Genomic DNA, 12,751 nt, shown 5'->3' with positions numbered 1-12,751 from the left:
AAGCCTGCCTGTACTTTCTGTTCCTTTGTCAGGTGAAGTTTCCGAGTACGAGTGTCCGTCACTCAGGAAACGGAGCCCCGCTCATGAGATGTTGACTCGAGGTGTTGGGAAGTCCGGTGAGAAGTGTGGTGGGCCCAGGTTGCTGCCACTGCTGTTTGGATCATCGAGCACGGTACGCCTTCCCCTGCCCCAAGATGTGTCATGGATTTTGGCTTTCCTGGGACTGCCTAAGTGGCTGTACGTATGGAGGGACCGTTCCTCTTGCTGAGAAGACTGGGAGCTCTGAGTTCCCCCAACTGCTGGAGGACTCCCAGGTCACTGGCTCTTCCTGGGAGTGGCCCTGCCTGCCCTGCAGAGGTGGGCAGCGAGCCAGCACGTGCTCGGATCGATGATGACACCCTCACATGCATTCCTTGGAAAATCTGAACAAAATGAGTGAGAACTCACTACCGTCTCCTCATCGAAACTGAGGTCCAGCACGTTGCCTCCCTTGGGGTTAAGGGCGGGACTGGTTAGCAGTGAAGGCATCTCCGACTGTGTCACACACATGCATGAAAGAGCCAGATCACTACCATTTGTGAGGCTCCTGTCTGAGGGTGGGCCGTGTACAGATGCTGGAGTGGCTCTTGGAATGCGAGATCTGTGGTGAAGGGCACTGGAGCATAGAGGCATCTGGCTTGTCCAGTGGTGGCAGGAGTCAACAGTAGATCCTGGCTGAGCTCTTGAGCTGTTCACTCGAAAAGGTTCGTTTCCTCCCAGTTCATGCTGCGAGTGCGCTCATTGGGGCAGTGGTGATTTGAAATCTGAAGCGAGGAAGCTTCTGTGGTTTCTTATCAGAGCCCCAGGTCAGATCTGAGGCCTTCGCCATTGTGGCCCTTGGGTTAATGAGATTCCTGGGTGCCCTGTGGGCTGCAGCGGTTGCAAGGACCTAGGGGAATGGTGTCAGGGGCAAAAGGCAATAGGCCTCGTTTCTGCCCTTGGCATTTCCTGTATTGCAACTGCTATCACAGTCCTTGAGTCTTGGAGGCTGCCATGGACTGTGCTGTGGTTCTAGGCTTGCATTCCTCCTGCGATTGACCTGAGGCCTAGAGCAGAATGGTTGTGCAAGTGAGGAAAGGTGCAGTGTGATTTCCTGGGAAGCTTTCTCCCCTGAGGCTGCAGGCACTCTCGTTTTTTTCAGTGATACATACTGTGATCCTTTTGGAGCTGGCCTAGGCTGGATACAGAGAGGAGGGCATTGCTGGTGCCTGGGAGGCTCAGTGATAGGTGACCTTTGTGGCCTTGGTGGCCTGCTGCCAGAAAAAGGACTCTACAAGCTTATCTTTGGTGCCTTGAAGAATTGCAGTAACAAAGGCCAAGGAACCAGCCCTGTCAGCAGTAATGAGGTGTGTACACATGCCCCTTGGCCCTCCTGTGGTCCTTGGGTCTGTAATTTGCCAAGTGCATGAGTTCCTAGGATGGAGCCAGCCAGACAGCCCAGATAGCACTCAGGTGTTCACCACCTTGGCAGTGAAGTAGCTGCCTTTGAGCCCTGTGGTTGTGGTAGATATTGGCATTGGTTGACATACCAAGGCTGCCTCAGTGTAGTAGCCAGTGGCTCCCCTGGCACTATGGTGGTGAAATGCTATTGCTGAGTCGTGAATGACACCAGGATTCTTGGCCTTCCAGAGGAGAGGAATTCAGTCCAGGCCAGGTGATGAAGCTTAATCGCTTAGAGTTTTTCTGTGATAAAGTTTTATTAAAGTATAAAAGAGAGAGCAAAACTTCTGATATAGACATCGAAATGAGTAGAAAGAGTGCCCCCCTTCTAGTCTTTAGCAGGAAATTATATATCTAATAGCAGGCTGCTAATTAGAGAAAAGGAAATATCTCAAAACTCAGAGAACACCACCAGGCCCCTCACCCACAACTTGCACCTTGAAGGAACCTTGGCACAATGTGAGTCAGCATGGGCCATAAAAGGATTGTCATGAATTTTGAAGAAAGGCAGGTTTCCAAGGAAATACATAGTCTTATTAATGTAGATTACATGCATGTATGCATGCTAAGTCACTTCAGAAGTGTCTGACTCTGTGCGACCCTATGGACAGCAGCCTCCCAGGCTCCTCTGTCCACAGGATTCTCTAGGCAAGAATACTGGAGTGGGTTGCCATTTCCTTCTCCTAATTTAGATTAGAAGAACAATTATATGAGTAAAGCATACTCATTTGCTGAGCCATTATAGGTTCTGAATCTTAGGAGGAACTGACTTAAAGACACTTCAGTTCACTTCAGTTCAGTCACTCAGGCATGTCCAACTCTTTATGACCCAATGGACTGCAGCACGCCAGGCCTCCCTGTCCGTGACCAACTCCTGGAGTTTACTCAAACTCATGTCCATTGAGTCAGTGATGCCATCCCATCCTCTGTCGTCCCCTTCTTCTCCTACCTTCAATCTTTCCCAGCTTCAGGGTCTTTTCAAAGGATTCAGTGCTTCACTTCAGGTGGCCAAAGTATTGGAGTTTCAGCTTCAGCATGAATGAATATTCAGGCCTGATTTCCTTTAGGATGGACTGGTTTGATCTCCTTACTGTCCAAGGGACTCTCAAGGGTCTTCTCCAACAGCACAGTTTAAAAGCATCAATTCTTTGGGGCTCAGCTTTCTTTATAGTCCAACTCTCACATCCATACATGACTATTGGAAAAAACATAGCTTTGACTAGATGGACCTTTGTTGGCAAAGTAATGTCTCTTGTTTTTTATAAGCTGTCTAAGTTGGTCATAAATTTTCTTCCAAGAAGCAAGTGTCTTTTAATTTGATGGCTGCAGTCACCATCTGCAGTTATTTTGGGCCCCTCCCAAGAAAAGTCTGTCACCATTTCCGCATCTATTTCCCATGAAGTGATGGGACCAGATGCCATGATATTAATTTTCTGAATGTTGAGTTTGAAGCCAACTTTTTCACTCTCTTCTTTCACTTTGATCAAGAGGCTCTTTAGGTCTTCTTAGCTTTCTGCCATCAGGTGGTATTATTTGCATATTTGAGATTATTGATATTTCTCCTGGCAATCTTGATTCCAGCTTGTGCTTCACCCAGTCCAGCATTTCTCATGATGTACTCTGCATGTAAGTTAAATAAGTAGGGTGACAATATGCAGCTTTGACATACTCCTTTTCTGATTTGGAACTAGTCTGTTCCATGCCGAGTTCTAACAGTTGCTTCTTGACCTACATACAGATTTCTCAAGAAGCAGGTCAGGTGGTCTGGTATTCTCATCTCTTGAAGAATTTTCCAGAGTTTGTTGGGATCCACACAGTAAAGCACTTTGGCATAGTCAATAAAGCAGAAGTAGATGTTTTTTGGGAACTCTTTTGCTTTTTTGATGATCCAACGAATGTTGCCAATTTGATCTCTAGTTCCTATGCCTTTTCTAAATGCAGCTTAAGTTCACACTTCTCATACTGTTGAAGCCTGGCTTGGAGAATTTTGAGCATTACTTTGCTAGCATGTGAGATGAGTGCAATTGTGTGGTAGTTTGAGCATTCTTTGACATTGCCTGTCTTTGGGATTGGAATGAAAACTGACCTTTTCCAGTCCTGTGGCCGCTGCTAAGCTGTCCAGATTTGCTGGCATATTGAGTGCAGCACTTTCACAGCATCATCTTTCAGAATTTGAAATAGCTCAACTGGAATTCCATCACCTCCACTAGCTTTGTTCATAGTGATGCTTCCTAAGGCCCCCCTTGACTTTGAATTCCAGGATGTCTGGCTCTAGGTGAGTGATCACACCATTGTAATTATCCAGGTCATGAAGATCTCTTTTATATAGTTCTTCTGTGTATTCTTGTCACCTCTTCTTAATATCTTCTGCTTCTGTTAAGTCTATACCATTTTTGTTCTTTATTGTGTTCATCTTTGCAAGAAATGTTCCCTTGGTATCTCTAATTTTCTTGAACAGGTCTCTAGTCTTTCACATTCTATTGTTTTACTCTATTTCCCTCTATTTCTTTGCACTGATCACTGAGGAAGGCTTTCTTATCTCTCCTTGCTATTCTTCGGAAATCTGCATCTAAATGAGTATATCTTTACTTTTCTCCTTTGCCTTTCACTTCTGTTCTTTCCACAGCTATTTGTAAGACCTTCTCAGACAACCATTTTGCCTTTTTGCATTTCTTTTTCTTGGGGATGATCTTGATCACTGCCTCCTGTACAATGAAATGAACCTCTGTCCATAGTTCTTCAGGCACTCTGTCTATCAGATTTAATCCCTTGAATCTATTTGTTACTTCTACTGTATAGTTGTAAGGGATTTGATTTAGGTCATACCTGAGTGGTCTAGTTGTTTTCCATACTTTATTCAATTTAAGTCTGAATTTGGCAATAAGGAGTTCATGATTTGAGCCACAGTCAGCTCCCACTCTTGATTTTGCTGACTATATAGAGATTCTCCATCTTTGGCTGCAAAAAATATAATCAATCTAATTTCAGTATTGACCATCTGGTGATGGCCATGTGAAGACAGAATGGAGAATAAATACATAGTTCATTAACATAGCTTAAGAAAAATGTTTCCACGAGTAATGCCCTTTAGTTAGCTCAAAGTTTGAGGAAAGTTAAGTTCATGTGGAACCAGTTATTGTCATGGCAACATAGAATTTCAAAAGAAACCTTTTAATTTTGTGTAGAGAAGGGAAAAAAATATGACATCTGTAGTTTGTTTCCTCCTGGTACTTAGTAGACAGATAAAAAGTGTCTGACACTTGCAGCCTATTTCCTCCATTTGGGGACCCCTAGCCTTCCTGTCTTTTCTTGCTTAGGGAAAGGGGCATTGTTTTCATTACATAACTGCTTCCAAGCTGATAAGAAGCGTCATCCCTAAATTGGAGAGTCAACATATTCTGCTAACCCTCATATTGAGGGTTTGTGATCCAGGGGCCCCAAGTAGTAGTTGCAGGAAGCTGCTGCAGTTGCAGGAGTTTGAGCAACCGTTTGTAACTTAACAGCCTTCATGCAGCTAGAAACAAATCCCATTACACAGTTACAGATGCAGGGAGCAAACAGCAAAAACAGAACAATCAGCAAAGTTAAAAGTCACATTATGTCCGTAGATGAGGTACAAAGTGTTGCACTAGTCCATCTTATGATTGTTTGATGTCATCAGATTAAGAACAGGCATCACATATGGTTGTTGTTGTCGAAGGTATTCACAGGTGGAGATGCCTACCATGGGAAGCCTTCCACTGATGAAGAGGGGAGCACTCTGAAGACCCAGCAGCTAGACCTATTGTGGAATGCAATGTAGAGTGAGCCCAGGAAAGGAAGGCATTATCTTGAGGACCAAATGGCAGACTCAGGACTTTCGGGGTCAGCATAAGCAGGCACACATAGATTATCAGGCCCATCCGAAGAGTACTAAGAAAGAGCATAGAAAGTAAAGGCATAAAATGACATCACTTAGTTCTGGTATGGGTGCCACCTCTTAACTCTAGTTTGGCGCATCCACAAATCAATTCTAGGCACTTTGACAGCTGTGAGAGAATAAAGAATAACCTGGTAAAGGCCTTCCCAGAGGGGCTTGAGGGATCCGCGCCCTACCCCAACCCCCGCCCCGATCCCAAAGTCTTTATCAGGACCTTGGTTCCTGGCTGGAACAATGGTGTGCTTGACGCAGAGGCTGGGTCAGGAGTCACCTCCCAATATTTTTTAAACGTCTGTTGAAAAGCTGAGAGCTGAGTTACATAGTTGGTCAATTCCAAGGCTTTAGGAAAACTCTAGTGTAAACCCTTAAGAATTTTCCATTTAGCAATTTTAGGAATTATTAATTGTCCATCCTTGGACTGTAACCATGCTTTATCAGTAATCTTTACTTCTCTTTTTTATATACTTCTCTTTTTTATATCTTTCTAATCCTTTCTCAGAATATTGTGGTTTTGCCTATTCAACAAATGTTGAATGTGTCCAGATCAAAGGCATCTGCAGGGGTTTCATAAAGTGCCACCTTTATGGCTTGACAGTCAGCCAGCTGATTACCCTCACAGGAGATCATATACTAGATCCTGTTCAGTAGACCAGGCCTAGGCCCATTCAGCCCAGTGAGCTCTTGGCTTGAAAAGGTGTGTTTCATCCCAGTTTCATCTGCAAGTGAGCTAGTTGGGGCTGTGCTGATGCGGAAGCTGAAGCGTGGAATATTCTGTGGTTTCTGATTGGAGACCCAGGTCAGATATGAGGCCCTCACTGTTGAGGTCCTTTGGTTTAGTAATATTCCTGAGTGCCTGTGGGCTGCAGCAGTAGCGGGACCTAGTGGAACAGTGGCAGTGGCGAAAAGCAATAGGCCTCCTTTCTGCCCTTGGCAGTTGCTGTATTGCAACTCCTGTCATAGTGCATGAGTCCTGAAGGCCACTGTGGACTGTGCAGTGGCCCTAGCCATGTATTTCTCCTGCAGGATGGCCAGAGGCCTAGAGCAGAATGGTTGTGCAGGTGAGGAATGGTGCAGTATGATTGCATGGGACAATCTGTCCCCTGAGGCTGCAGGCACTGTCATTGTGGTTCTTACGATATGTACTGTGGTCCTTTTGTAGCTGCCGTCAGCTGGGTACAGAGGAGAGGGCATTACTGCTGTTTGGTGGGCTCAGTTACAGGTAACGCTTGAGGCCTTGGTGGTGCAATGCAAGAAGGACTCTTCCAGCATATCTTTGATACCTTGAAGAGTTGAACCAAATGAGGCCAAGGAGCCAGCCCTGTGGGTGGTAATGCAGTGTGTGCCCATGCCGCTTGGCCCCCATTTGGCTGCTAGAGCTGGAATTTGCAAGATGTATGAGTTCCTAAATGATGGGGCCAGCCAGACAGCACACGTGGCATCCAGGTGTTCACCACACTCGTAGTGAAGTATTGACCTTGGAGGCCCGTGGTTGTGGTAGAAATTTGGAATCGGTTGGCATAACAAGGCTTCCTCAGTGTAGTAGCCAGTGGCTCCCATCACACTAGAGCAGAGGATCTGGAACATTCAAGGTTATCCCCTGGCTTTTATAAATTCTCCCTGGTGATCTGTGAGCACTCAGTGGTTTTACCATGGCAGAAAAGAGGTGCACAGCCGAATAGAGTGATGTTGCCATAAATAAAGCCTGCCTTCTTCCTGTGGGTCTTCCTGGGTGCTGATTGGCCCTGTGTGAGCAGAGCCGTTGAGGCTTCAGATGTGCGTGAGTCGCCCTTTGGGGCAGGAGGAGTTCAATTTGGACCAAGCCCTGCATTTTGCGAGCTTTTCCCATAGGGTGTGGTAGGCAACCAGAGCCCTGCAGGTAGTGGATCTGAGGATAATCTGGCCCGGAAATGGGTCCCGTTTCTGTGAGAGCAACTACTGGATACTGGTACCTGAAGAAGACCAGGTCCCATCTTGCACTTTTCGGTGGAGGCCCAGACAATGATTGGACTGACTGTGCATGAAGAGATGCGTGCCCTGATTTTGTTCTTCAATGGTGCGATGGGCCGTATCTGCCCCAGGGCCAACTTCACCATCAGTTCAGTTCAGTCGCTCAGTTGAGTTCGACTCTTTTCGACCCCATGAATTGCAGCATGCCAGGCCTCCCTGTCCATCATAAACTCTTGGAATAACACAAACTCATATTCATCGAGTTGGTGATGCCATACAGCTATCTCATCCTCTGTCGTCCCCTTCTCCTCCTGCAACCAATCCCTCGCAGCGTCAGGGTCTTTACAATCAGTCAATTCTTCGCATGAGGTGGCCATACTATTGGAGTTTCAGCTTCAATATCAGTCCTTCCAATGAACACCCAGGACTGATTTCCTTTAATGGTCTGATTGGATCACCTTGCAGTCCAAGGGACTCTCAAGAGTCTTCTCCAACACCATAGTTCAAAAGCATCAATTCTTCAGTGCTCAGCTTTCTTCACAGTCCAACTCTCACATCCATACATGACCACGGGAAAAACCATAGCCTTGACTAGACGGACCCTTGTTGGCAAAGTAATGTCTGTGCTTTTGAATATGCTGTCAAGGTTGGCCATAACTTTCCTTCCAAGGAGTAAGCATCTTTTAATTTCATGGCTGCAGTCACCATCTGCAGTGATTTTGGAGCCCCCCAAAATAAACTCTGACACTGTTTCCACTGTTTCCCCATCTATTTCCCATGAAGTGATGGGACCAGATTCCATGATCTTAGTTTTCTGAAGGTTGAGCTTTAAGCCATCTTTTTCACTCTCCTCTTTCACTTTCATCAAGAATCTTTTTAGTTTTTCTTCACTTTCTGCCATAACAGTGGTGTCATCTGCATATCTGAGGTTATTGATATTTCTCCCAACAGTCTTGATTCCAGCTTGTGCTTCATCCAGCCACTGTTTCTCATGATGTACTCTGCATATAAGTTAAATAAGCAGGGTGACAATATACAGCCTTAAGGTATTCCTGTTCTATTTGGAACCAGTCTGTTGTTCCATGTCCAGTTCTAACTGTTGCTTCCTGACCTGCATACAGGGTTCTCAAGAGGCAGGTCAGGTAGTCTGGTATTCCCATCTCTTTCAGAATTTTCCCACAGTTTATTGTGATCCACACAGTCAAACGCTTTGGCATAGTCAGTAAAGCAGAAATAGATGTTTTTCTGGAACTCTCTTACTTTTTCCATGATCCAATGACTGTTGGCAATTTGATCTCTGGTTCCTCTGCCTTTTCTAAAACCAGCTTGAATACCTGGAAGTTCATGGTTCACATATTGCTAAAGCCTGGCTTGGAGAATTTTAAGCATTACTTTACTCGCGTATGAGATGAGTTCAATTGTGTGGTAGTTTGAGCCTTCTTTGACATTGCCTTTCTTTGGAATTGGAATGAAAACTGACCTTTTCCAGTCCTGTGGCCACTGCTGAGTTGTCCAGATTTGCTGGCATGTTGAGTGTAGCACTTTCACAGCATCATCTTTCAGGATTTGAAATAGCTCAGCTGGACTTCCATCACCTCCACTAGCTTTGTTTATAGTGATGCTTCCTAAGGCCCACTTGACTTCACATTCCATGATGTCTGGCTCTAGGTGAGTGATCATACCATCGTGATTATCTTGGTCATGAAGATCTTTTTTGTACAGTTCTTCTATGTATTCTTGCCACCTCTTCTTAATATCTTCTGCTTCTGTTAACTCCATACCATTTCTGTCCTTTATCAAGCCCATCTTTGCATGAAATTGTTCCCTTGGTATCTCTAATTTTCTTGAAGAGATCTCTAATCTTTCCCATTCTAGTAGTTTCCTCTGTTTCTTTGCATTGTTCAGCGAGGAAGGCTTTCTTATCTCTCCTTGCTATTCTTCGGAACTCTGCATTCAAATGGGAATATCTTTCCTTTTCTCCTTTGCTTTTCACTTCTCTTCTTTTCACAGCTATTTGTAAGGCCTCCTCAGACAGCCATTTTGCTTTTTTGCATTTATTTTCCATGGGGATCATCCTGATCCCTGTCTCCTGTACAATGTCACGAACCTCCTTGACTTCCTACTTTTGCATTCCAGTCTCCTAAAATGAAAAGGACATCTTTTTGGGTGTTAGTTCTAAAAGGTCTTGTAGGTCTTAATAGAACTGTTCAACTTTAGCTTCTTCATTGTTACTGGTCAGGGCATAGGCTTGGATTACTGTGATATTAAATGGTTTGCCTTGGAAATGAAAAGAGATCGTTCTGTTGTTTTTGAGATTGTATCCAAGTACTGCATTTTGGACTCTCTTGTTGACCATGATGGCTACTCCATTTCTTCTAAGGGGTTCCTGCCCACAGTAGTAGATATAATGGTCATCTGAGTTAAATTCACTCATTCCAGTCCATTTTAGTTTGCTGATTCCTAGAATGTCGATGTTCACTCTTAACATCTCCTGTTTGATGACTTCCAATTTGCCTTGATTCATGGACCTATCATTCCAGGTTCCTATGCAATATTGCTCTTTACAGATTGTACCTTGCTTCTGTCACCAGTCACATCCACAACTGGGTATTGTTTTTGCTTTGGCTCCATCCCTTCATTCTTTCTGGAGTTATTTCTCCACTGATCTCCTGTAACATATTGGGCACCTACCAACCTGGGAAGTTCCTCTTTCAGTATCCTATCTTTTCACCTTTTCATACTGTTCACGGGGTTCTCAAGGCAAGAATACTGAAGTGGTTTGCCATTCCCTTCTCCAGTGGACCACATTCTGTCAGACCTCTCCACCATGACCCATCCATCTTGGGTGGCCCCACATAGCATGGCTTAGTTTCATTGAGTTAGACAAAGCTGTGGTCTGTGTGATCAGATTGGCTAGTTTTCTGTGATTAAGGTTTCAGTGTGTCTGCCCTCTGATGCCCTCTCACAACACCTACCATCTTACTTGGCTTTCTTTTACCTTGGACGTGGGTTATCTCTTCATGGCTGCTCCTTACCTTGGATGAGGTTGCCCCTCCTGACCTTGAATGTGGAGTAGCTCCTGTCCGCCCTCCTGCCCATGCAGCCGCTGCTCCTCGGATGTGTGGTAGCTCCTCCCGGATGCCACCCCTGACCTCAGACATGGGGTAGCTCCTCTAGGCCGCTCCTGCACCATCACAGCCTGGTGCTCTCAGTCGCCGCCCCTGACCTTGGGCATGGGGTAGGTCCTCTCGGCCACACTTCTGCGCAGTCCATCACAGCCGCCATTCTTCTGTTGGTTAAAGGAAGCCGCCGCGCTTCTGTTCCACTCCCATAATGCAAGAAGTTTAAACAGTCACTTTGGACGTGGGGTATCTCTTCACGGCTGCTCCAGCACAGTGTAGCTGCTGCCCTTACCTTGGACTAGGGGTGTCTCCTCAAGGCCGCCCCCCTGACCTTGAATGTGGAGTAGCTCCTCTCGGCCCTCGGCCACTGCTCCTTGGTGGTTATCTGGGAAAGTTTCCTTGTTCAGGGAAGATATGAGACTTGTGACAAGGACCTCTGAGCTGTAGTAGTAGCTGGCATAGTCTCAGGGTACGTGGAATTCACACAGATGCTCAGCAAGGCGAACTTGGGTGGTCAGGTCCCTGCGCTTTGGTCAAAGGGCATGGAGATTGGGAGCCCAGAACTTCTGTCAACAGCCCTTCGGTGAAATTTTGCATGGGGCTGGAGGAAGGTGCCAGGCGTCATCCCCCATTTTGTGGGAGGGTGGGAGGTCAGGGCTTTGTGGAGATGGCAGGCATGTTCAGACACCAAGGTCTTTGCACTTGGGCTCTGAGACACGGAAATACCTGGAATGAGTTCCCCTGGCACACCTATAATGCTGAGAGCACATCTTTGTTGGTACACCAGAACAAGGCACTCAGCAGCACATCAAATGGCCTGCACCCTTGCACACTCAGGCAGACAGACACCCACAGGCACTTGAACCTAAAAACTGAACTCTTTTGATAGATATATATCCAGTCGTCCGTACGATCGATACAGTTGGGTTGCAGATACAGGCCTTCCTTCAGGGAACCATGGGCATCGATACTGCTTAGCGAGAAGCTGGGTACACATCTGAAGCCTGCCTGTGCTTTCTGTCCCCTTGTCAGGTGAAGTTCCCAAGTATGAGTGTCCGTCACACAAGAAACAGAGCCCCACTCGTGAGGTGGTGACTCGAGGTGCTAAGGAGTCCGGTGAGAAGTGTGGCGGGCCCAGGTTGCTGCCACTGCTGTTTGGATCATCGAGCACGGTACGCCTTCCCCTGCCCCAAGACGTGTCATGAATTTCAGCTTTCCTGGGACTGCCTGAGTGGCTGTACATATGGAGGGACCGTTCCTCTTGCTGAGAAGCCTGAGGGCTCTGAGTTCCCCTGGCTGCTGGAGTACTTCCACGTCACTGGCTCTTCCTGGGAGCGGCCCTGCCTGCCCTGCGGAGGTGGGCAGTAAGCCAGCACGTGCTCGGATCGATGATGACACCCTCACATGCATTCCTTGGAAAATCTGAACAAAATGAGTGAGAACTCACTACCGTCTCCTCATCGAAACTGAGGTCCAGCATGTTACCTCCCTTGGGGTTAAGGGCGGGACTGGTTAGCAGTGAAGGCATCTCTGACTATGTCACACACACGCATGGAGGAACCAGGTCACCACCATTTGCGAGGCTCCTGTCTGAGGGTGGGCTGTGTACAGATGTTGGAGTGGTTCTTGGAATGCGAGGTCTATGGTGAAGGGCACTGAGGAGCATAGAGGCATCTGGCTTGTCCAGTGGTGGCAGGAGTCGCAGTAGATCCTGGTCTCGGACAATTGAGCTTTTGGCTTGAAAATGTTCATTTCTTCCTGGTTACTGCTGCAAGTGTGCTTGTTGGGTCAGTGACGATGTGGAATCTGAAACAAGGATGCTTCTGTGGCTTCTGATTGGCGCCCCAGGTCAGATCTGAGGCACTTGCTGTTGGGGCCCTTTGAGTTGGTTAGATTCCTGTGTGCCCTCTGTCCTGCAGCAGTTGCAGGTTCCTATGGGAACGGTGGCAGTTGTGCAAGGCAATAGGCCTTGTTTCTGCCCTTGGAAGTTCCTGAATTGCAACTGGTGTCACAGTGTTTGAGTCTTGGAGGCCGCCGTGGACTGTGAAGTGATCCCAGGCCTGCATTTCTCCTGCAGGTTGGCAGAGGCCTAGAGCAGAATGGTTGTGCAGGTGAGGAAAAGTGCAGTATGATTTCCTGGGACAATATGTCTGCTGAGGCTGCAGGCACTGTTGTTTTTTCAGTGATACATACTGTGGTCCTTTTGGAGCTGTCTTTGGCTGGTACAAAGGAGAGGGCGTTGCTGGTGCTTGGGATGCTCGGTGATAGGTGACCTCTGTGGCCT

At 46.7% G+C, this 12,751-nt stretch overlaps 1 protein-coding gene across 4 annotated transcripts in view; it reads left to right on the top strand.

Moving 5' to 3' along the window:
- LOC104984283 overlaps nt 1-11,943 on the top strand; it is a 69,911-nt gene extending 57,968 nt beyond the window's left edge. For all 4 annotated transcript variants that reach the window (XM_010833951.1, XM_010833949.1, XM_010833950.1 and 1 more), the window contains 2 exons: nt 33-172; nt 11,500-11,943. In XM_010833951.1, coding sequence (XP_010832253.1) covers nt 33-36 — 4 coding nt within the window. In that variant the 3' untranslated portion in view covers nt 37-172; nt 11,500-11,943. The remainder of the gene's footprint in view (nt 1-32; nt 173-11,499) is intronic.
- The last annotated feature ends 808 nt before the right edge of the window (nt 11,944-12,751 follow it).

The sequence above is a fragment of the Bison bison genome, unplaced genomic scaffold, assembly GCF_000754665.1.
Source record: "Bison bison bison isolate TAMUID 2011002044 unplaced genomic scaffold, Bison_UMD1.0 scf7180017863974, whole genome shotgun sequence".
NCBI lineage: Eukaryota > Metazoa > Chordata > Mammalia > Artiodactyla > Bovidae > Bison > Bison bison.
The sequence above is the reverse complement of the archived record's forward strand: the minus strand, read 5'-3'. Positions and strand labels throughout refer to the sequence as shown.